The sequence below is a fragment of the Canis lupus genome, chromosome 7 (assembly GCF_048164855.1).
Source record: "Canis lupus baileyi chromosome 7, mCanLup2.hap1, whole genome shotgun sequence".
In the NCBI taxonomy this organism is placed as follows: domain Eukaryota; kingdom Metazoa; phylum Chordata; class Mammalia; order Carnivora; family Canidae; genus Canis; species Canis lupus.
Window position 1 is genome coordinate 39,209,274 of NC_132844.1, and position 25,022 is coordinate 39,234,295.

The 25,022-nt window shown below is 38.1% G+C and overlaps 2 protein-coding genes across 8 annotated transcripts in view; one reads left to right on the plus strand and one right to left on the minus strand.

Moving 5' to 3' along the window:
- Positions 1–19,776, plus strand: part of B3GAT2 (beta-1,3-glucuronyltransferase 2) — a 79,453-nt gene extending 59,677 nt beyond the window's left edge. The window contains exons 3-4 of the mRNA XM_072832427.1: positions 18,986–19,134; positions 19,220–19,776. Of these exons, the coding sequence (XP_072688528.1) occupies positions 18,986–19,134; positions 19,220–19,306 (236 nt within the window). The 3' untranslated portion in view covers positions 19,307–19,776. The remainder of the gene's footprint in view (positions 1–18,985; positions 19,135–19,219) is intronic.
- Positions 19,777–19,778: 2 nt separating this feature from the next.
- SMAP1 (small ArfGAP 1) overlaps positions 19,779–25,022 on the minus strand; it is a 183,882-nt gene continuing 178,638 nt past the window's right edge. For all 7 annotated transcript variants that reach the window (XM_072832425.1, XM_072832423.1, XM_072832424.1 and 4 more), the window contains 3 exons: positions 24,195–24,366; positions 23,046–23,359; positions 19,779–20,733 (listed from right to left, as the gene is read on the minus strand). In XM_072832425.1, the coding sequence (XP_072688526.1) occupies positions 20,599–20,733; positions 23,046–23,359; positions 24,195–24,366 (621 nt within the window). In that variant the 3' untranslated portion in view covers positions 19,779–20,598. The remainder of the gene's footprint in view (positions 20,734–23,045; positions 23,360–24,194; positions 24,367–25,022) is intronic.

Below are 25,022 nucleotides of genomic sequence, written 5' to 3' on the forward strand. Positions count from 1 at the left end.
ACATTCCTTGACAAATTTCTAGGCTCTGGATTCATTGTGGGTGTGTGTCCTTAAGGAGGGTTGTGAAGTTTGGGCCCTTGGGAAATAACAGTTGTACCGGGCCGTCTTTCTCTTCATGTTTATTGACAAGGAATTTTGTCTGGATTAATTTACTTGGTAAACCCTTTCTTGGTAGATAACATAAGAGTAAACATCAGCCCCATTCAGACCAAATGATCATCAAAAAAGCCAAACAAGCATAGCCCAAATTGGCAATGTTTTACTTTGCTTCATGAATATAAATACTGCAAGAAAAGGGAGGTATGGGGCACCTGGGTGGCTCAGTTGGTTGAGCGTCCTAAATCTGGTTTTGACTCAGGTCATGATCTCAGGGTCCTGGGGTTGAGACTTTGTCTGGGCTCCACACTCAGCAGGGAGTTGGCTTGGGATTCTCTCCCACTGCCTCTACCCTTCCCACTGCTTGCACTCACTTGCATGTGCTTTTTCTCCCTACCCCCTCCTTTCAAATAAATCTTAACCAATAAAAAAGAGAGGTAATGAGTTTGAGGCCATTTGTAAATTAAATGTGTTGTTTTCAATGCATGACTGCTTTGTATAAGGAAGATAAAAAATACTGTTTTTAGTAAAGTGACAATGTATTGTATGGTGCCTTTCAGTGCAGGGTCTGGGGACTGACTTGGGACTTGTCCTTAGGTTGGTGCAGTGTGACCATCACTGGAGTGGTGTGTGGGTTCTCTGGGACAGAATTACAGCTGCTGGGGCCTGGTGATTCTGTCCCAAGAACTTAGAGCACCATGGAGGGAGGGGTGGAGTGTGAGGGTACCTGTTGCCCATTTCATATCTATTTCCAGAGTGAATTGCATTCTAGAGACTTGCAGGTGTTCAGTGGCCTCAACAACATGTTCTCTCTACACATACTGTATCTATGCTGGGTTAAGGTGGGCGTGTGGGGTAAGGAGTGCCTGTGCACCTGTTGCTCATAATCAGGGGACTTTTCTGGGGTAGCTGAGGGTGGGGTGGCCTTGTTCAAGTAGGGCTTGGTGGAAGTGGAGCGGTATCCCTCAAAATTTCAGTGAGTAAAGCATTTAGAACTAAGAATTTTGAAAATCAGAAGTTTTTCCTTCTACCTGGGAAGCCCAGCACACCTCGCGATTATTGTTTCCTGAGTATCAGGCATGTTTACCAGGAACCAGGCGTTCTTAGATGCTCTGTGGTGCTTTCCTGTTTAATCTTTACTCAGTTCTGCAAGGGATGTGCTGGTATTATCCTCCTCCTTTAAATATAAGGAAAATGGGAGGCTGAGGACTCGAAGTCACTTGTCCAGGGTTGCATGGTGATCCTGCTCAGGTTTTGTGTGTCTCCAGAGATGGCATGCCCACTCGGCTTTGAATCCCATCTCGTCTGCTCACAGCTCACAACCAGGTGACTGAGCTCTTGATCTCTGAGCCTGTGTTCTTCATCCACAGAACAGAGGAAATGGAATTCCTCACAGAGTAAGACATCAGATGCAGAGCACTGGGTACAACTGTAGGCACCTGAATGATTGGTCCCTTCACCAAGAAGCAAGGTCAGACTGTGTCTGTGTTCCCCTGTCATCTGGGTTCAGGTGGCTCCCACGTTCGTCCAGGGGAATTGGCCCAGTGCTGTGTGTGGCCGATGACCGTGGTGGCCAGATCTCCACAGCAGCTGTGGGGCACAGGCGTCGCTGCTGCCCAGGCTCCCCTGGGGCACAACAGGCCGTACTAGCTGTTTCCCCACCTATAGATTAGGGATCAGACCACCTGCCTTCTGGGTTATGGTGAGGTTGAAATGAGAACAGATACTGCAGAAGTTCCTGCTGTTCTATCAGTGTTTGAATTCTCACCACGGAGAGCTATTTCAGATCATTCTTGAAGGTGTAATACTTAAGAACATACAAACTCTTTGCTTTGGGCTCATGATGGACTTCACTTCTCTCCTGGCTGGGACTTGTGCTCATTATCATTCAGTGAACTAACTCAGCATGCATGATGGCATATGGAGATAAACGCTGGCCCTTGCTTTAGATAAAATACTCTAAAAAGAGACTGATCAATAAGAGAAAAGTGAAACAAAAGATCATTAGAAAGCTGCTGAGAATAAGATATATGCTCCTTTTCATAATTTCCCAGATGAAAAATCATTTCCTAATTACTGATGGCACACGGGGAAGGATTTCAAAGAGTAGTTCTCACACTTTGTAATCAGGTCACAAGAAGGGAGACATGTCCCTTTTTATCACCTTGACTTTGCTAAGAGCTTGTGGGAGAGCATCTGGATATGCAGTTTTCACTTGGAGTCTATTAAAGAGGCAGTTTATTAGTACAAATAAGAATCCAGGATTGTTGCTCTGCTCAGTTACCTGGGGCCGGCACATGGGCCGGTTTTGCTTGGCACACAGTTGGTTGCCGTGACTGGCACACACGTCTCTGCACTGGCTTCAGAAGCTGAACTTGGCTGCCGTTCTTGGGCCCCTTGAGCAGCCGTATCCCCCAACCCCAGACACTCTGCACTGAGTCCACCTCATTCAAATCGCTTCACCGTGACCAACCACCAGGTCAGCCAAGCATTGCCTTGTGCTCATGGGCTCAGGATAATCCAGAGTGGCACACACTGTCTTCCAGAATAGGGGATGTCACTTTATCTTCCCAGGTTTGCCTCACTACTTTCTAGTCCCCTTTCAAGACTCATTAATAGTATAAGGATAGCTTTTTCTGGGAAGTTTTTCCTGATTTTTCCATCCAGCATAGATGCTGTTCCCACGTTCTGCTTATGCACTTGTCCTCAAGGTGGCGCTTACTTTGGTGTCCTGTCTGCCCTGGGCTTCCTCTGCTAGTGGAGTCCTGAGCTCCCCTGGGAGAGGGTTCAGCTCTTCTACCCATGGCTCCAGCCTCAGCACAGTCCCTGACAGGAGTAGCTTGAGTAAATGTTCGCTAAATTCGTGAATTCTGACTTGACTATACTTCTGGTATAAGGATTATCAAAATTAAAAGTTTTACAGCTGCTTATTCCTTCTGAGCCCTAATTGCCATCTTTCTTTCTTTTCTTTCTCTCTCTCTCTCTCTCTCTTTCTTTCTTTCTTTCAAGATTTTATTTACTCATTTGAGAGAGCACGAGTAGGGGGTGGGGGTGGGGTGGGGGGTGGAGGGGCTGGGGGAGAGGAAGGAGGAGACTCCCCACTGAGCAGGGAGCCCAACTCAGGGCTCCCCTCTCAGGATTCTGGGATCATGACCTGAGCTGAATGCAGATACTTAAGCAGCTGAGCCGTCCAACCACCCCTGCCATTATTCTCAGTGGTGAGATTTTTAAAAAGGGGATGTTGAGCTCTACTCCAGAGAACTCTCTAAGGAGAGCTTTGGGGTGTCTAATTTGGTGGGTCCCAACCTGGCTACACATCAGAATTACATGGAGAGCTTTGAGAAAACATAACTTCATCACTGATCAGTTAAACCGTAATCTCTGGGTGTGGCACCTAGTGTGCAGGTGTGTCTGTATTTTTATTTTTTTTAAGTCTGAAGTGATGATAAAGTGCAACTAGAAGTAAGAATGGCTGGTGTCAGTGGTCAGAAGCTCCTCTCCCCTTTCTTCCTGTGGCTCTTTATCGTCCTTCACAGATGTGGTCTCCTGCCTGGCCACCCACTGAATCTCCTCTGGAGGTAGGAGGTCAGATAGCTCTGTCCTGAAAAAGTTTGAGACAAAGTTCAATAAAATTTTTTTCATTGAAAACACTTCCATGGATCAAACAAGAAGAGGATTTGAGCACAGGAGAGGAGTTTTTAAAATTATAACAACTGAAGAGCCCCACCAATGATCTAAAAGACTGCACTCACTAGGAATGCAAGTTTCGTCTTTTTTTTTTTTTATTGTGGTAGAATGTACTTAACATAAAATTTACCATTTTAACTATTTTTAAGTACACAGTGGTATTAAGTACATGCACATTGTTATGCAGTGATCACCACTGTCCATCTCCATATATTTTTCATCATCACAAACTGTAACTTTGTGCCCCTGAAACACTAATCCCTCACCCTCCACCCCCTACCCCCATCCCTGGTAACAAACATCTACTACCTCGGGACGCCTGGGTGGCTCAGTGGTTGAGTGTCTGCCTTTGGCTCGGGGTGTGATCCTGGAGCCCTAGGATCGAGTCCCACACATGGAGCCTACTTCTCCCTCTGCCTGTGTCTCTGCCTCTCTCTCTCTCTCTCATGAATAAAAACAAAATAAAACAAAACCCCCAAACGTTACTACCTCTATGAATTGGACCCTACAGGTATCTCATGTAAGTGGAATTATGCATTCTTTGTGTCCTTTTTATTTCACTTAGTATGGTATCTTTAAGGTTCATCCATGCTGTATAGCATGTGTCAGAATTTCATGCCTTTTTAAAGCTGAATAATACTTTCTTGTATATATAAACCACATTTTGTTTATCCATTCATCCATTGATGGATATTTGGGTTTCTACCTTTTGGCTCTTATGGATAATGCTATGAACATGAGTGTACAAATAATTGTTTAAGTCACGATTTTGAATTCTTTTGAGTATACACCCAGAAGTGACATTGCTGGACCATATATATGGTAATTTACGTTTGATTTTTCTTTTCTTTTCTTTTCTTTTCTTTTCTTTTCTTTTCTTTTCTTTTTTTTTTTTTTTTTTTTTTTTGAGGAACCACTATACTTTTTTCCAGACTGGCTGCATCATTTTACATTCCCATCAGCAATGCATAGGAGTCCCAATTTTTCCATATCCTTGTTAACTCATTATTTTCTGTTATTTAAAAAATTATTTTACATGCATGTGCTGGGTTTGAGGAATAGGAATATAGATACCTTCTCCTGTTTTGCTGTATTTCCTGGGTTAGAATAGAATGGCTTTGTGGCACATTCAGTAGTAGTACTCATGGTAGTGAGTACTAGTCAAACAGAAAATCTCATGGTAACATAAAGCATGAGACCCTGATTCTTACTCAGACATTGTCAACCTTGTTGATTGTGCCATACTCAACATACATAAGTGCTTCATTTCCTTTCAGGGTCTTTCTGGCTGTTGAGCCAATAGAACCACTTCCCCTTCTAAACTTCGGTATTAGGCATGTCTTAGTTCTCTGCTACCAGCCTACCAAAAAAAAAAAAAAAATCTGTCCTGGATATTTTTGGTATTCAGTTAATTAAGCCTTCTTAATTTATCTTTCATTCTTTCCATTCTGATTCAGCATCCTGATGGTTTCCTTAGAAGATTTAGGTTTCTGTGATGATTTCTTTTCAGAGTAAAGATTTAAATGAATTGTTATAGACTAAATAAAGAATACGTCTTAGAAATAAAAAGTGTTTTATTTTTTCCACAAAGAACAATGATTGCTAAATGGCTTTGAGGAGTTTAAAAAAATGGACCAAAAAAAAAAAAATAAGGTTTACCCTGAAGCGATCATAAAGTTTCAATCCATATTCTGGAGCAGTTTAACAAATCCATTTAACAGCCAGGCCATGTGTTTTCATTCCTTTTTGGTACTAGAAAAAAGAAATCATTCTAAGGTATAATTGGACATAAGTGTGGAAAACTATATTTCTCCCTGCCCCCTAGGAGCATGCATGGCACATGAGTATTCAGGCTTAGGATCGTGAAAATCTATAGTTAAGCCTTTACATGAAATAATGGCAATTTAGAGGTGATAGTCAATAAATAAAGGACACATTCTTTTTATACAGCCCTCTTTTTTGCTTTCTATGTCTGATTTAAGTATAGTGAAAATTATTCCCGAAACACTATTAACATATCTGTTTTTCAGCTGGATAGTTCAGATGACAAGGCTGAAAGGTACAAGATTATGAAAAAAAAAGTACTTAAGTATAGTTTTCTACTTCTTAAATTGAGATATAATTGACATATACTAGTTTTAGGTGTACAACATTTGTATATATCGTAAAATGATCACCACAGTTTTTCTAGTTAATATCCATCACCACATATAGTTAAAAATATTTCTCTTGTTATGAGAACTAAGTTCTGCTCTACTAACTTTCAAATATACAACATAGTATTAACTCTAGTCACTATGCTGTAATTCCATCCCCAGGAATTATTTATTTTGTAACTGAGAATTGATACCTTCTGACCACCCTCCACCTGCCTACTTCTGACAACCATTAGTGTATTCCCTGGATCTGTGAGTTTGATTTTTTTTTTTTTTTTTAGATTTTGCATGTAAGTGAAATCATTTGGCATTTGTCTTTTTCTGACTTATTGCATTTAGCATGATGTACCCAGAGTTCACATTTTTGCAAAAGGCAAAAAATTTTCTTCTATTTTATGGCTGAATAATATTCCGTTGTGTATATATACCACATCTTCTTATCCAAATTCATCCATCACAGGACACCTAGGTTGCTTTCGTGCCTTAGCTACTGTAAGTAATACTGCAATGAATGTGTGGGGAGGGGAGGGTCATGCATATATCTTTTTGAGTTCGTTTTTCATTTTTCTTTTATAAATACTCAGAAGTGGTATTGCTGGATCATATGGTATTTTTAACTTTTTTTTTTTTATGATAGTCACAGAGAGAGAGAGAGAGAGAGAGAGGCAGAGACACAGGCAGAGGGAGAAGCAGGCTCCATGCTCCGGGAGCCCGACGTGGGATTCGATCCCGGGTCTCCAGGATTGCACCCTGGGCCAAAGGCAGGCGCTAAACCGCTGCGCCACCCAGGGATCCCTATTTTTAATTTTTTGAGGAATCTCTAAAATATACTGTTTTTCATAGCAGCTGCACTAATTTACACTCCTACCGACAGTGTTCATGGGTCCCCTTTTCTCCATGCCCTTGCCAACAATGTTATTTCTTATCTTTTTGATACTCGCCATTCTAACATGTGTGAAGTGATAGGTCATTGTGGTTTTGATTTACACTTTCCTGATAGTTAGTGATAATTGAATATCTTTTCATGTGTCTATTGGCCATCTGCATGTCTTCTTCGAAATATGTGTATTCAGGTCATCTGCTCATTTTTAAGTCATATTGTTCTGGTTTTTTTGCTATCGAGTTATATGAGTTCTTTATGTGTTTGGGATATAACTGTCTTAGAAATATGATTTACAGATATTTTCTCACATTTAGTAGGTTGCCTTTTTATTTTGCTGGTAGTTTCCTCTGCTGGGCTGAGGCTTCTTATTTCCATGTAGTCTCACTCACCTGTTTTTGCTTTTGCTGCCTTTACTTTTGGCATTTGATCCAAAAAATATTCACCAAGATTGTTGTCAAGGAGCTTACAACCTATGTTTTTGTCTAGGAGTTTTACAGATTCAGGTCTTACATTCAAGTCTTTAATTCATTTGGAGTTAATTTTTGTATATGGCATAAGACAGTGGTTGAGTTTCATTCTTTGGCCTGTGGCTGTCCAGTTTTCCCAAGACCATTTATTGAAGAGTCTGTGCTTTCCTCATGGTATATTCTTGGCTCCTTTGTCGTAATGGACCATATATGCGGAGGTTTATTTCTGGGCTCTTTATTCTGTTTCATTTATCTATGTATCTGTTTAATGCAAATACCATACTGTTTTGATTACTATAGCTTCGTGATATAGTTTGAAATCTTCTTAGGTATTTTATTCTTTCTGATGCAATTGTAAGTAGGATTGTTTTCTTAATTTCTCTTTCTGATAGTTCATTACTAGTGTGTAGAAATGCCAACAATTTTTGCATATAAATTTTGTATCCTGCAATTAACTGAACTCATTTATTATAATAGTTTTTGGTAAAATATTTAGGATTTTCTATATATAGTATGTCATCTGCAAATAGTGAATTTTACTACTAGTTTAACAATTTGGATGACTTATTTCTTGTCTGATTGCTGTAGCTAGGACTTCTAGTACTATATTGAATAAAAGTGAGAGTGGGCAGCCTTGTCTTGTTAGGGAAAAAGCTTTTAGCTTTCACTGTTGAGTATGATGTTAGCTGTGGGCTTGTTATATATGGCCCTTATTATATTGAGGTGCATTTCTTCTATATCTAGTTTGTTGAGAGTTTTTAATCACAAGTGGATATTGAATTTTGTCAAATATTGGAGTTTTTTGCATCTATTAAGATGATCATATCATTTTCATCCTTTATTTTTCAGTCTGGTGGGTCACACTGATAGATTTGCAGATGTTGAATCATCCTTGCATCCCTGGAATAAGTCTCATTTGATAATGTGATTTTTTTTAATGTGTTGTTTAATTCTTTGCTAATACTTTGTAGAGGATTTTGTATCTATGTTCATCAAAGATACTGGTCTGTAATTTTCTTGTGGTATCCTTGTCAGGTTTGGTATCAGGGTACTGCTGGCTTCATAAAATGGAAGTTTTTCCTCCTTTTCAATTTTTGGAAGCATTTGAGAAGGCTAGGTATTAACTCTTTGAATATTTGGTAAAATTTATCAGTGAAGCCATCTGGTTTTATACTTTGTTTCTTGGGAGGTTTTTGATTACTGATCCATTCTGCTTACTAGTAATTGGTCTATTCAGATTTTCTATTTATTTATGGTTCCTGGTAGGTTGTATGTTTCTAAGGAATTCATTTTTTTCTGTGTTGTCTGATTTTGTTGGTGTATACTTGTTCATAGTCATTTATTATCCCTTCTGTTTCTGTGATATGAGTTACAATGTCTTCACTTTCATTTCTGACTTTATTTATTTGAGCCCACTCTTTCTTGGTCATTCCAGCTAACTTGTTTGTCAGTTTTGTTTATCTTATCAAAGAATCAGCTCTTAATTTCATCAGTCATCTCTATTACCTTTTAGTCTCTATTTAACTTATTTCTTCTCTGATCTTTGCTATATGCTTCTCTCCTTCTAACTTTTGGTGGTGTTTTTTCTTTTTCTAGTTGTCTGAGGAAGGGAGGTTGTTTGAGATCTCTGTCTTTTGTGTAGGCATTTATCACTAAGAACCTTCCTTTTAGAACTACTTTTGCTGTATTTCATAAGTTTTAGGATGTTATGTTTCCATTTGTATTTGTTTCAAGGTATTTTTCTCAGCATTTTTCCATTTTTAACCTTCATGCCCTACCTTACTGTGGCTGCTTCTTTCATGCTTATCCTCTTCAAATGGTGATAATGTGGTTAAGGGTTTGGGGGAAAAAAAAAAAGGTGACATCATTGGTAATGACAGAGTAAGGACCTCTGAATATTGTCTTATATAGAAACAATGAGAATACTTTCAGAAATTGTCAAAATCAACTTTTTCACAACTATGGAAATTAAGCCAGAGTGTATGTACACCAATCTGAGGAATGTTCAAGAAAAATGCTTAAATGTTGGTAATAATGAGTATGACATTATTTCAACTTTCCCTATTCCCATCCTCTTCTTCCTGCCTCCCTGGTGGTTGTGAAAATCAAGAGTCCTACAGTCAGGGTGAAAATCAGCAGCTATTCATTCTAACAGTCACTGGGGGTAGAACAGGGTTGAAACTCACCAAAGCTCCATTATAAGAGAATTGCCATTATTCTACCCAATAGGTCTGTAGAAATTGACATTCTCAAAGCTTATCTTTATCTGACCTAAGATCTTGCTCAGTACAAACAGCCTTTTCCTAGGAGCCTTTGTAAGAAATAAAAAATAGGAAAACAAAAACTAAACAAAAATAAAAATCAAATGTTGATTGTTTACCATTACAGCTCTCTGAGGCAATGATAATAGTTATGACAAACAAATTATTAAAAAATTTCAACGGAAAAATCTTGGATAATATTTACATAGGGGCTTTGAAAAGCTCTAACATATTTCTAGGATTCTAGAAGGCCATATAGTAGTAGTGTAGGTCTAAGTATAGGGTCCAGAGCTGTACATATGCTTATGAAAAAACCTTAGAAGGCCCTGAGTTCTCATCTCTGACCTTGAGACTGTGCAAGATTAACAGCTGATTTCTCATCAGGAACCACAGAAGCCAGAAGGCAGTGGGATGACATAAATACCCAAAGAAAAATACTGTCAACCAAGAATTCTATATCTAGCATAAGTATCCTTCAAAAATGAAGAAATGAAATGAGCCTGGGTGGCTCAGCGGTTTGGTGCCTGCCTTCGGCCCAAGGCGTGATCCTGGAGTCCCAGGTTGGAGTCCCACATTGGGCTCCCTGCATGGAGCCTGCTTCTCCCTCTGCCTGTGTCTCTGCCTCTGTGTGTGTGTGTCTCATGAATAAATAAATAAAGATATTTTTTAAAAAACTGAAGGAGAGATTAAGATATTCCTGATAAACAAATGCCAAGAAAACTTATCACTAGCAAATATGTTCTATGAGAAGTACTGAAGAGTCTTTTAGGCTAAAATGATAGGATACCAGACAGTAATTCTAATCACACAAACAAATAAGAGTGCCAGTAAAAGTAATGTATGGATAAATTTTAAAGAGAGTATAGATGTAAGTTTTACCTCTCTTTTTTCCATACTCTCTTATTTAAAAGACAACTGCATGAAGCAATAATTAGAAATCAGGATTAAGAGCTATACAATATAGATGTAATTTGAGAACAGGACAAAGGGGGGCAGGAATAATGGAACTATGTAGGAGCAAAGTTTTTGTGTACTACTGAAATTGGTATTTATCTGAACTAGATTGTTAGAAGTGAAGATGTTAATTGTAATTCCCAGGGCAGCTGCTAAATAAGTAACTCAAAAAAATAAATGATAAGTGACAAAATGATACACTAACAAATATCCTTTTAATGCAGAATAAGATGGTAGTTTAGGAATAGAGGAATGAACAGATATTAGACATGAAGGAAATACATTGCAAACTGGCAAATATGAATCTTAATTTACCAGTAATTCCATTAAATATAAATGGATCAAACAATGTCCATTAAAAAGACATATAGACACAATGGATTAAAAAAATCACACAAAAAAACTCCAAAAACCACCATGATTGAAGTATAATGTCTACAAGAAAAAAAATTTTAGGTATAAGTAGGTTGAAAGCAAAAGAATGTAAAAGGACCTCCCATGCAACAGGAACCAAAAAAAGGGCTGGAGTAACTATATGAATACCAGACAAAATAGACTTAAAGACAGAGTTGCCTGTAGAGACAAAAAAGTTATTTTATAATGATAAAAGTGTCTGTCCTTTAAGAAGATATGACAAAAAAAGAAGATATGGCAGTTATAAATATATATGCATCTTACGATGGAGCCCCAAAATACATAAAGCAGAAATGACAGAATTGAAGGGAAGATACAGCTCAACAATAATCATTGCAAACATCAACATCTATTTTCAATAATATAACAATTAGGAGACAAACTAAGAAGCCCTGAAAAGTACTGTAAATTAACGAGACCTGTAAAATCTAGAGAATGTTCCACTCAACAGATATACATTCTTTTCAAATGCACAAATGAACATACTCTAGGAGGGACTATAAAGTATGTTTTATGTTAAGCCATAAAACAAGTCTTAATAAATTTAAAATAGTTGAAAGCATACAAAGTGTGTTCTCAGGCCATGCTGGAATGAAATTAGAAATCACTACCATAAAGGAGTTGGAAATTTAAAAGTATGTGGAAATTAAACAGCATACTCATAACCACTTGGTCAAGGAAGATATCATAAGGGAAATTGGAAAATATTTTTAAATGAATGAAAATGGAAACCCAATATACTAAAACTTAGAGATTGCCCCTAAAGCAGTGCCTAGAGGAAAACTTATACCTACAAATGCTTCTGTTAAAAAGAAAGATCTGAAACCAATAACCTAAACTTTTGCCATAAGAAACTAGGAACAGAAAACTAAACCCAAAATAAGTAGAAGGAAATAAATTAGGGCCAAAGTAAATGAAACAGGGAATAGAAAAGCAATAGAGGAAATCGGCAAAACCAAAAGTTTGTTTCTTTACACGCATCAACAAAACTGACAAACTTTTTAGTTTTATTGTCCAGGGAAAAGGAGACAAGCTTCAGATTATTAAAATTAGGAATGAAAACAAGAACATTACTACCGTTTATAGAAGATTGTAAGAGAAAAACCATGAAACATTATATGCCAACACATTAGATAATAGAGATGACATGGGCAAACTCATGGAAAGACTATTAAAACTGATTCTCAAAGGGCACCTGGCTGGCTCAGTTGGTGGAGCATGCAACTCTTGTCTCAGGGTTATGAGTTCAAGTCCCACATTGCGTGTAAGTGTAGAGGATTACTTTAAAAAAAATCACCTTAAATAGAAAATCTGAATATACTCATAAGAGATGGATTAAAACAAAACTTCTATAGAGAAAAGCCCAGTTCCAGATAGTTTTCCTGGTGAATTCTAACAAATATTTAAAGAAGAATTACAGGGTGTCTGGGTGGCTCAATTAAGGATCTGCCTACAGCTAAGGTCATGATCTCCAGGTCCTGGGATCGAATCCCACATTGGGCTTCCTGCTCAGCAGGGAGTCTGCTTCTCTCTCTCTCTGCCCCTCCCCACCACTTGTCCTCTCTGTCAGATAAATAAATTCTTTAAGAAAATAAGAATTAAGACCAATCTTTCATGAACGTTTCCAAAATGTAAGGTGGGAACATGTTTGAAGTCCTTCTATAAAGCCATAGTTACCCTGATACCAACACTGGACATCAAAGAGAAAAAAAAACCCTATAGACTAATATTCCTTATGAATGTGGATGCAAAAATCCTAAACAAAGTACTAGTGGAGTTAATCCAGCAAAATATAACAAAAAAGATCATACACCATAACCAGGTGGGATTTATCCCTGTCGTGTAAGGTTAGTTCATATACAAAAGTCAGTAAATATGCTACACCATATCAGAACAAACAACAAAAGCCACATGATCAAATTAATAGGTGCAGAAAATGTGACAGAATTCAACATTCTTTCATGATAAAGACACTAGATTGATAAGTGAGGAATGGAAAAGAACATCTTTTACCTGATACAGGGCATCCATGAAAAAGCTAACCTACTTAATAGCTGAAGATGAAAGCTTTTCCCCTAAGATCATGACGAGGATGACCCCTCTTGACAGTTGTATTCACCTTTGTAATGTAGGTTGTAACTGGGATAATTAGTTGAAAGCAATGAATAAAAGGCATCTAGGTTGTAAAGGAAGAAGTAAAATATCTTTAGTTATCAATAGCATGATTTTTTTTTAATATAGCCTCAAGAGTACATGTACAACTTGTAGCATGGAGCCTACTTAAAAAAAAATGGGGGGAGGTGCCCGGGTGGCTCAGTCAGTTAAGTGTCTAACTCTTGGTCTCAGTTCAGGTCTTGATTCCAGAATTGAGTTTCAACTCTGTGTTGGAGCCTACACTATTATTAGTGCTAGTAAATAAATTTAGCAAGATTGTAAGATACAAGATCAACATAAGAAATCAATTGCATTTCTATTACATTGGCAATGAACAACTTGAAAAATGAAACTATAAGACCATTTTATTCACAATAGTGTCAAATAATAAAATACTCAGTAACATTTAACAAAATAAGTATCAGGCTTGTATACTAAAAACTATAAAACATTATTAAGAGAAATTAAAGAACTTGAGAAGTAGAAAGACATCTTATATTCCTGGATTAGGAGACAATGTTATGGGTTAAAAGATTACTCAAATGACAGTATTCCCCAAATTAATCTGTAGATTCAGGGTAATTCCTATCAAGATTATGGCTGCCTGTTTTGCAGAAATTGCCAACATCATCCTAAAATTCATATTGGAAAGGAAGGGACTTAAAATAGCCAAAACAATTTTGAAACAGAACAAAGTTGGAAGACTTAAACTTTCTGATATGAAAACTTAGTATATAAAGCTCCAGGAATAGCATGGCACTGGCATAAAGATGAGTATATGAATTAATAGAATGGAATTGAAAGAGCAGAAATAAACTCTTACATTATGGGTTTATCAATCAGTTGATTTTTGCCAAGGATGCCAAGACCATTCAATAGAGAAAGACTAGTTTTTAAAAATGGTGCCGAGTTATGAATATGCTAAAAGCCACTTAATGCTCCTTTAAAAAGGCAAATTTCATTATCTATGAATTCTATCTCAATGAGGGGCGCGGGTAGGTAGGGAAGATTCACACACTTTACAAAAGACTGGATGTGCTCTGCTAGGATGAGCTGTGAGTGGTTCACCTCAGAATTACAGAGAGGAGAGGAGGTACCACATGCACATCTTTAGACAGTTCTATGTGTATACATTTAAAAAATTTATTTATTGGAGAGGAAGGCAGGGAGAGCACAAATGGTGGAGGGGCAGAGGGGAGAGGGAGAAGCAGATTCCTCACCAAGCAGGGAGCTTGATGCAGGGCTTGATCTCAGAACCCCAAGAGCATGTCGTGAGCTGAAGGCAGACACTTAACTGAGCCACCCAGGTGCCCCTACATGTGTAAATGCTTTAATTTGGAGATTATCTTTTTTTTTTTTTTAATCTGTAGTAGAGACCGACTTTTTAAATTACCTGATACCTACTGCCAGTAGTAGAAGTGTCAAGAGCCCAGTATTCTAATACCATTAGCCAGAGTGACTGTTAGGGAAAAAAGGCCATTAGTATCTTTCTTGTAACCAGACTATAAAGGTATTGCTGCCATAAACTATCCTTTGGGAATTAGAAATAGTTTTGGTTTGTATCAGCCTTGCTTGAGATTAGACTGTGTGGTTAGAAAAAAGAGAATATGCCAGTGGGACAAGTATATGGAAGTGAGACTAAGTTGATACATACCAGAAGGAATTGATAAGCATTACCAATGCTTTTAACTATAGCTGAAGGAGGAAGAGATTTGCTGGACTTGCTTTTTCCTTTCCAGTTTGTCTGGTTTTTGTTTTTTCCTTATTGTAATGACTAGGGCCTCCAGTACATTGTTGAATAAAATTTGAGAGCAGACAGCCTTGCATTCCAGACTGCAAGGGTTTAACACTGTCTTTCACTATTAAGCATATATAATATTGGCAGTAGGTGTTTCGTAGATGCTCTTTATCAAGTTGAGGAAGTTATTAGTTTACCAAGTAGCTTTTTAAAAATCTTGATGTTGGATTTTGTCGAGTGCATTTTCTCTAGAATTTTTTTTTTTAAGTCTAGCTTTGTGAATTACACTGATTTTGAAATGTTAAATCGACATTGCAGTCTTGGAATAAACCTCACTTGGTCATGATTGAATGCCAGCATGAATCCAACCAACTGAATCCAACAATAATCCTCTCAGGACCCCAAGATCATGACCTAAGCTACCCAGGTGCCCCTTAAGTACTGCTTTAGATGCATCCTACATTTCTGTTTTCATTCAGTTAACCACTTTTTCATTTCCCTTTTGATTTCTTCTTAGATCCATAGTTTATTTAGAATTACATTATTTGGTGTCCAAATATTTGGAGATCTTCCAGATATTTTCGTATTATTTCTATTTGAATTCCTTTTACAGTTTGAGCTCTTTTGAATTTATTGAGATTTGATTTATGGCCCAGACTACGGCCTGTCTTGACAATGCTCCTTGAAAAATCGTGTATTCTGTATTGTTAGATGGAGTGTCCTATAAATGTCCGGTCAAGTTGGTTAAGTCTTATATAATACCTTTACTGATCAAACTTAGTAAGTTTTCAGTTATTTCATTTTCTATCTCCCTTTCCTACCTTTCATTCAATTTCTGTGACTTGTTTGTATGTTTTGGTGTTTTCTTTTTAGTGGTTTCTATTGTTATGTCTTCAAGTTTGCTAGCCTTTATTCTGCAGTGTCTTATCAGCTGCTAATACCAGCTTGTATATTTTCACAACAGTGAGATCTCTGGGTCTTTTTTCTATCTGTCGTTATCTCTCATTAGCATGCTCAATCTTTCCCCTACCTTTTTGAACATAGGAGGCTTATTTATAATGTCTTAATGTCTTTGTTCTGTAATTCTATCATCTATGTTATTTCTGTTGACTGATTTTTATTTTCATTATGGGGTTGTATTTTCCGGCTTATTTGTACATCTGGTAATTTTTGTAGCTCAGGTGTTTTGAATTTTATGTTGCTGGGTACTAGAAAAAATTCTGTTATGTTTATATAGAATATGTGTGACATAAGCTTATTATATATACATATGTATATGTATACACACACACACAGGGGAATACAAACATAAGAGACAGTTTCTCCACCCTATCCCTGTGTCACTTGAAGAAGTCAGGAAGTTCTGTGTTCATAGTGAATAACCAGTTTTAATTTGCATTTTAATTTTTATACACCCGTAGGACAGAGAATTCTACTCTCATGATTTTTGTAAGGCTCCCAGTATCTGAACTACTGCCAACATCTTTAAAGCTAAATTAATTTCACTAGAAAAAAGGAAGGGTACGTATGATACTTGAGGCATAAATACTTGGAAATTAAGAAAACCCAAAATATCCATGTTGGGTTGGAAGCAGTGGTTTAAGAAGCTAAAAACTCCTTGTGCTGCTTTCAGAGGGAAAACTCTTTAACTCCCCAGCTTCTTAGCAGGTCAGATGATTCCCTGAAAGGCAACCCCGGAGTTTGGGGCTAGGTAGTGTGCAGTTCCTACATGCTGGCTGTGCCCGCTTCCTTTGAAGTACTTTGAAGCTGAGCAGAGGCATGGTGAAGAAATAGAGGAGGTAGGAGATTGAAGAGCATCTGAATTGCCTCCCTCCTCCTTTTGTATTATTAAACAGAAAACCACGTTGCCACTGTGGTGAGCCACGGTTGCTGGCCTGCCAGGCGCCACCCACCCCTCCAGTGAGGCCAGGAAAGGGCCAGTTGTCAGCTTTGCTTGCGGAAGTTGTACATTGTACCAAATGAGTCTGCTTTAAGAGTTAGAAGGATATTCCTGAACCAAGGAAAACAAGAAAATACAATCCATATTTTTCAGTGGTCACCATGATGAATGTGTTCAAGACTTCGGGGAAAATGAAGACAATCAAAGTGGCTTCAAGCATTTTCAGACTGCTTTACATTTTAGACTCTTTTTTTAAGTTAAGAATGAGGAAATACTACCTTAAAGCCATGTGAAAAATATACCAGGATCTTAAGTGATTGAGAAGGGCAGGTCCTCAACTATAGAAAAGGGATGAAACTTAAAGTACAATGAGAAAAAGCAAGACATCTTAAGACACTAAAATCTGAATTCACCTATTATAAAAGTTACCTTTTGTGAATTTGACGTTTTGGCTTTTTGCTGAAGAGGTCTGTGGCTGTTTAGGCTGTATGAAGAAGGCTTCAGACTTACCAGCCAAGTGGTGTGAAATGCAGGTGGCCTGATTTCTGCCACTACTTTCGCAGCCCCTTTTCCTTTCAACCGTTTTCCAACTGTAAATGGTGGCCAGTGCCATCTGCCCTTCTTATAATGGTATTTTAACTTACATACCATAGAATCTTTTGAACTGTGCTTTGCAGTTAGTGGGGTCTTTCCATTTGCTGATTTTATATCAGACGCTGAGTTGAAAAGGTGTCACACCGCTCTTGCAGGTGAGGAAATGGGGAAGTTTCAGGATCAAGAAAGGTTATGACTTGGCCAATGTCCCAAGTACAAGGATCCAGGCAAAACCAAAAGGCTTCTAATTCCAAATTTAGTGTTCCTTCTGCTGGAATGTGCTGCCTCTTTTCAGGATTGGTGGAGAATTTTGGGGCCAGTCCTCAGCTAATGCTTTATTTATTCTGCCTCACTCAGCAAGTGATGTACAAAGTTATGTTCGTAGGTGGCTTAGTGGGAGGTTTTCCTATCAAGGGGACAGGTTCTAGTATGTGGGACTGGCCCAGTCTGGCAGGTGAGGAGATTGAGAATGCTGGTTGTAGTTGTAGTTTTTTTTTTTTTTTTTTTTAAGATTTATTTATTCATTCATTCAGAGAGAGCGAAGAGAGAGGCAGAGACACAGGTGGAGGGAGAAGCAGGCTCCATGCAGGAAGCCCGATGCAGGACTAGATCCCGAGTCTCCAGGATCACACCCCGGGCTGCAGGCGGCGCTAAACCGCTGCACCACCGGGGCTGCCCTGGTTATAGTTTTCTCACAACTCCCCAACTATACTTTTGCAAAAAGAAGCATAAATCAATTCAGTTAATGTTGAAGAGGGCAAAATGTTGCTAAGAAATGTCCTTGGAAATTGGTCCTCACAGCTTTAATTCTAGGAGGGTGTCTGACTTTACAGAGTCAGCTTAGTCATTAAGAGCAGAGGTCCAGGGCTTCAGACTTTCAAAACAACTACAAAGGTTGTAGCAGTTGCTTGCTGAGATAGCTTGTAGAGCATTTAATGGCTGAGCCTTTAACACAGGATTTGTTAAACTACAGATTTAAATAGTAATGATTTTTCATGACTAAATCATTCAAGGAGGTTGACACTCATTTGTTTCCTTAAAAAAAAGAATTAAACCCCAAAATTAAATTTATCAAATGGCCTGACATCTCCCGCATTGATTTCCAACTCTCCCCCATCCCTGTCCGGTTGAACCAAGTGGAAATTTAAACCAAATGATTATGTAGTTTTCATTTTCTAGCTAATTGACTTCTATTCCTCAGTCTTCTAAACTCAATCACAGCAGTGCTGGTTCTGGTAAGAGCACACATAAAGATGGTAAAAAAATAGGCAGGAGACCCGGGCAGGCTCTCTCTATCCGGAGGGTATTTAGGGTAAGTCTGTATGCTCTTCAGCTACATTTAGTTCTTAATTCCCAGTGTGCTGAATGTCGGGGTGTGATGACTTCTGTGAAAGAGCAGCTTATTATCAACAGCCCAGACTTTGTATATACAGTAGATGTTGTTCCCTGCCCCCACCCCCGTGCATACACCTTTGTCATGGCACTGAATAGACTACACTGTAATAACTGTCTTTCCTTTTGGGACTGTGATACATATAATGCTCCTATTCAACTTTGTGAACCAAGACCTAGCACATACTTGATATTCAAAGAAGTTTTTGATGTATCTGAAATTTTACAGAAAAAAAGAGAAGTACACCAGTATTTTATTTTAAAGTCTTTTTTTTTTCTTTTCACAAAGGATTTGCTGTAAGTCTTCAAGTCATCTTGTCCAATCCAAAAGCCGTATTTAAGCGCCGTGGATCCCAGCCAGGGATGCAAGAATCTGATTTTCTAAAACAGATAACAACAGTTGAAGAACTGGAACCAAAAGCAAATAACTGCACCAAGGTATTCATTTCACTTGTGCTGCTTGACCTTGTTGAGTGTCAGCGTTAAGAAGTGTGGCTACCCAAAAGATTTCCCTCCTCTTTAGGTTCTCGTGTGGCACACGCGGACAGAGAAGGTTAATCTAGCCAACGAGCCAAAGTACCGCCTGGACACAGTGAAAATTGAGGTATAAACTGAACTGAAGCAGCAGCTGGTGCAGTCTGCCTGGCTAGTGGATGTGGAAGAGGAGTTCGGAGGTTAGGCTGCAGAACATTCAGGTATTGTTCACTTCAGTAGGACAGCCTTTATTGTCAGCTGATGGACATCTGTTTAAACAGAGCCTGTCAGTTCATACAGCTGATGGGATTGGTATAAAGTCTATGTTTTTGTCTTTGTTTGTTCTGCATGTTTTTCCTACAACTAAACTGGAAGTTCTTTGTACAGTACAACTAGTGACACTGCAGGATACTGTTGTGAGTATCTTACGTACTTTTTTTTTTCCCATTTGGCCTTATAATTGGTAGAACGGAGCAGGTTTTAGAAACAAATGACAGGTATTTTGTCAACTAAATGTTCCCAGTTCCTCACTTTGCAATGTTAAGTAATATTTGTAAGGTTGGTGGCAGTATACATTGTAGGAAATAAAACCCACAAAAATAAAAAGGTCTATGGATTCATCTGTTTAATATAGGGATATAACATTTTGTCAATACTAGGCACCATAAAATGTAAACACAATTACTGTCATAAACCTGGATATACCTTCAAGGATTGAAAGTGGCTTTGTTTAGTTACCCTGTTTGCATTATAGTGCAGAGAAAGGTCTTCATGTTATCAGCACTATGTACATAAGAAGAGATCCAAATTATGAGAGGCAGAATTTGAGGTTTTTTAAACATTCGTTAAACTAAGTTTTGTAGTAACATCCAGGTTTATCTTCCTTTCACTAACCACGTTCCCTGTTAAGCACATCATAACAACAGCACAGTGAAGTGAATGATGAAATAAAAGAACTTTGATACACTAGAAAACAGTGCTCAGTGATACATTTACATTCTATTTATATGATTAAACATTTGATCATACAGTACCTTCCTACAGGATTACTGGCTAATTTGGGGGTGGGGTTTATACTGTTAGAGGTATTACTAACATGATAACTACTTCCCTTATATGCAGACATTAGAGCTATAATTTTATTGAGACTAAAACTGATTATGCAAGTTGACTGAGCAGCTTCTCAAATAATGTGGTTTATGAAATAATGGGAAATGAGCAAAGCTGCCCTTGACATAAAATGGTTTCTCAACCTGCTTTTCACACCAAATTTAATCAGTACAGACCAACACGGTCAATCAGGTAATTCTTAATATGAACAAATGGGGAAAAAGAAAAAATATATGTACATGAAGAAACAGGGGAACTAGATGCGTTTTAGCAAGGAATGTCAGGTGGTAGTTCTGGATGAAACTTGCACTGCAGTTTTCATTTCCACAGTTGTGTGCTGAGAGTCTGACCCGATGAGCTTCCAGACCATCCTGCTGTTGTGTTGGGGGGCTGGCCAAAACCCACTGTTGGGTTCGTACTACTGATACTCATGCCAGCCATTTGCTGATTCATCTGTGAAACATAAAAAGCTTATTTAAGAGGCTTACTTCACTTTTAATTCTTGTTTCGTTAGCCACAGTTAGACATTTTTAAGTTACCCTATTGTATTAGAAGCTGCCTTTATTTGATGTTAATTTAGTCAGATAATGACATTTAATAGCAATTTTAAGTACTTTTCAACATGTGAAAATTAGTCAAATCACGGGGGGTAAAAAGTAGACTACCAAACAATTATTTCCCTAGAGAAAGCAAGTAGCTACTTCATTTCACTTTCTGTTCATTTCCTTCCACTTTTTTTTTGTTAGCATTGTCCATAAAGTGATCTCAATTATATTCTATTCATTTTCAAGACTCCATTTCTTGTCCCCCAAAGATTAAACACAACTGAAAGAAAGTTCCAAAACAATCTTTGAATCTGAGTCCACTATTCTTCCAATTCTACTAGGATGTTGTGCTTTAACTGTAAGGACTGAGGAAATTTTAGAAAGCTATTCTTCTGTCTTTATTAAAATCTTAAATGGGGATCCCTGGGTGGCGCAGCGGTTTGGTGCCTGCCTTTGGCCCAGGGCGCGATCCTGGAGACCCGGGATCGGATCCCACGTCGGGCTCCCGGTGCATGGAGCCTGCTTCTCCCTCTGCCTGTGTCTCTGCCTCTCTCTCTCTCTCTCTCTCTCTCTCTCTGTGACTATCATGAATAAATAAAATCTTTAAAAAAAAAAAAAAAAAAAAAAAAAAAAAAAAAAATAAAATCTTAAATGGTTCTATATACCTATTAATATTTTTAAAAAGGTCTTAAAGCATACCTTTTCTTTTGCTCAGTTAACCACTACACATCTAAAATTAATTTTCATGGTATAACATTACATGTATTTTTATTCCAAACTGGAATCATGTATGTATAGGAGCATCCTAACCCTTTCCCTGTGGTACTTCTCAGAATCATATGGCAAGATTTATCACGAAGTACAGAGCGTATTCAAAATCAATGCTCAGGGTTGGAATGTATTCTTAATAAAGTTCATTTGTTATTTTGCAGACACTGATGTTTACAGCATTGCTGATGAGGCATTAGTGTCCTGCTCTTCTTACCTACTAATGGATGTTATAACCACCTTGCAGTGAGCAGGTGCTGGAAAATGCCTGGAAATAAGGGCCAATGTTAACTCCTTATGGATGTGTCTAGCCCCTTAACCTTATCTGAGTGTGCTTCAGCATTTTGGCTACACAAAAGTGGTTTCTGACATTTGGTACTTGAGGTTCCCTAGTATCGAGAGCAATGTCCTACAGATAATTCCTTTCTTTTTTATTTTTTTAATTTGCACCGTAAGATCAAGAGTTGGATGCTTAACCAACTGAGCCACCCAGGTGCCAAAAATAATTCCTTTAAATAAATAATGACGATAGAGGTGCCTGGTTGGCTCAGTCAGTAGAGCATGTGACTCGATTTCAGGGTTATGAGTTTGAACTCCATGTTGGGTGTGGAGATTATAGTGAAAGTAAAAGCATTCATGGGATAGACAGTGATTTTGGTAATGTTAATAATTACTATAGACTATTCTTTCAATGCTTTCAAGGTAAAACAGCTGACCAGAACAGAAACCAAGAATCCTCCAAATGCTAGAGGAAGATCAAATAAGAACTGTAAAGGGAAGGAGTTGTTGGAGCATGAACCTAAATCTAAGGTCAGAATGGAGCACTAAAATAGAAATTGATTTGAAAGAAGTTATACTAAAATGTTGGCTTAAACTATGAGGGGATGTCTGAGACAAATATGGACTTGTCCCTAAGTATAAAGGAAATCCAACTTTATAAAGGATTTTAAACAAAAATAGTTCTTATAAAGCCATGGAGAATAGCCTAGATCCCTCATAAAATAGTGCTCTGAGAATAGGAGGCTGGATATGTTTCTAATTTGTCAAGTTACCACATAGACTCCCCCAAAATTATTAGTGAAGGTAGGCTGGTCTAAGTGGACTATATAAATACCCCACCAGAGAAATGGGTTAAAAGCCTGGTGCTAATTTCACCAAGTGGCAAGTTTTTCAAGATGCCCAGGATAATTTCTAGCTATTACAAGATATTTACCAGTGTTATAATCTGAATGAAAAAATGCTTATTTCTTTACAGAATAATCTCAATATATGGTCAGTGACAGCTCATTTGTCTATCTGATGAAACTTCATAATACCTATACACAGTTCTCACCTTATACATTATCCCTACTCAAATTTTTCTGCCAGTTTGTTAGACTTAAATAAAACCATTTAGAAAATAAATCCACTTTCTTTGATTTTGGATAAGTTGGAAAGTTAATGACCCCTTACCTGTGAGAGGTTCCACTGGGGCTGTTGAGCTTGCGGCAGGCCAAACTTACTCTGGGGTGCACCCATCTGTCCCACCATTCCTCCTTGGGGGCCAACCACATTTGGAGGAAGTGGCATCACACCAGTTTGTGCATTTCCCATAAACCCATTGGGCATGGGCATGCCCACCATCATGCTTGCACTTTGTCCCATCACATTTCCTAGAAGACCAGGAGCTGCAGGTGCAGGCACAGGCACGCCCATTGATGGAAAACCTTGAAATGCAGTCGGTGCTTGTGAGGTAAATGGTATATTTGTGGGTCCCATAAACACACCTGTATTTTAAGAACCATGAAAAGAAAATGAGGAGAACAGGACTATTGTATATAGCTGCACTCACCTCCATAATCACAGAAAAAGGATCACCATCTTTCTGAACTACCTACAGTAAAAATTTTATTTCCAGTCTGCTCCTACTGCTCAGACCAATTCACATACCAATACCCTCAGAGCTGGTTACTTCCGGAATGCAGTTACAAACCTGAGCAAATTTAATTAGAATAAATAAATTTTATGCAATAATTATATAAAATATCCAAACTACGCAGCAGGATTATGTGCTGTTTGTGCTGACATGCACTACTGGTCTTCCACTACCAAACACGTAAGTGAGATGATGATGTCTGCCTTTAATAGAAGCAGCTGGGATGCCCTATAGTTTCAGCTCACTATTTTAGAGGAAATGGGTTCAATAGATCATGTAAACAATGAATCTTACTGTGCAGTATTTCATTATAATAAAACCTCAAAGTTTAGTAAGTCATGTGATAATTCAGACTGATTGTTTACTTACAGAGAATATACCATACTGTACACAAAGTTGTAAACTTCATGCAAATCAAAATAATTCTTTAAAAAAATCCATGTCCTATAAGCCTGTGAAACAATATTAAGTGATATGTGAAGAGCTTGTTAATCCTAAGTGAATAAAGTTTTGTGACTCCTGTATATGCTTCTTAATTCTAATGCTTCATTTCAATTTTGTAGTTGCATAAATTGTAACAACAGCACTCATTATGTAGAAAAATAGGAAGAAGTGATATAACACAAAGGGTATACTTTTAGTAATGTCATTACAATTCACTGACAGCAGATCTCAAAATGAATTACCAGGAGTACTCTGCTGCTGAATGGTTCCTGTACCATACAAAGATAAGATGGAGTCTTTGGAGAGTTGTTTCTTTGCCACCTCTTCTGACTTTGTAGCTTGCTCAGTGAACAGATCCAGATCCCCAGATATTACTGTAGACAGAGTGGCAGCTGCAGGTATAGAGGGTGTCCCCTGAGACAAATATCAAAACAAGAGGTCAGATTCTGCATACCAGAATAGTTCATCTGTTGCTTAAAATCTAAATGAAATTAGAATTTAAGCAATTGTAGAAGGCGATATGATGACATTACAGAGGATCATTCACAAGCCCACACAAAAACAACATCCTGGATGAAGGTATACTGTTTCCTGTTTTGAACTTGTTAATGTAAGAGAGGCAGATTGAAGTTCTTTCATAATAAATGTGTTTATTTGCTAAACTGATGCTGAGTTTTTGCTCATCACATCCTGACCATAGCGGGTTCGACAACAGGATGTGATGGCTTTGTAAGGACCACCATTCCTGAGAGATGCTGGGGCATCCCCTTTGGCAACTACTACTACAAGGAACTGCTTTCTCTTGGAATAAAGAACGTTGCTACAATGACAGCAGGTTCCAAGAGGGTCCTGCAAAGGCTGATTTTTGTCTACTTTGAAAAAAGGAAAAGGTCTTTTCAAAAGCTGCCTCAAGCTATTTGTATAAACCTAATCTATATCAGTTTTAATGACAGCTTTAGAATCTTTCTAATCTATCCAGAAATGAACCACAGTAAAACTTCAACCACCTGTACTCTCAACCATATCTTCATTCCACTTTTGGACAAGGGGCAAATGAACACAAATACAAA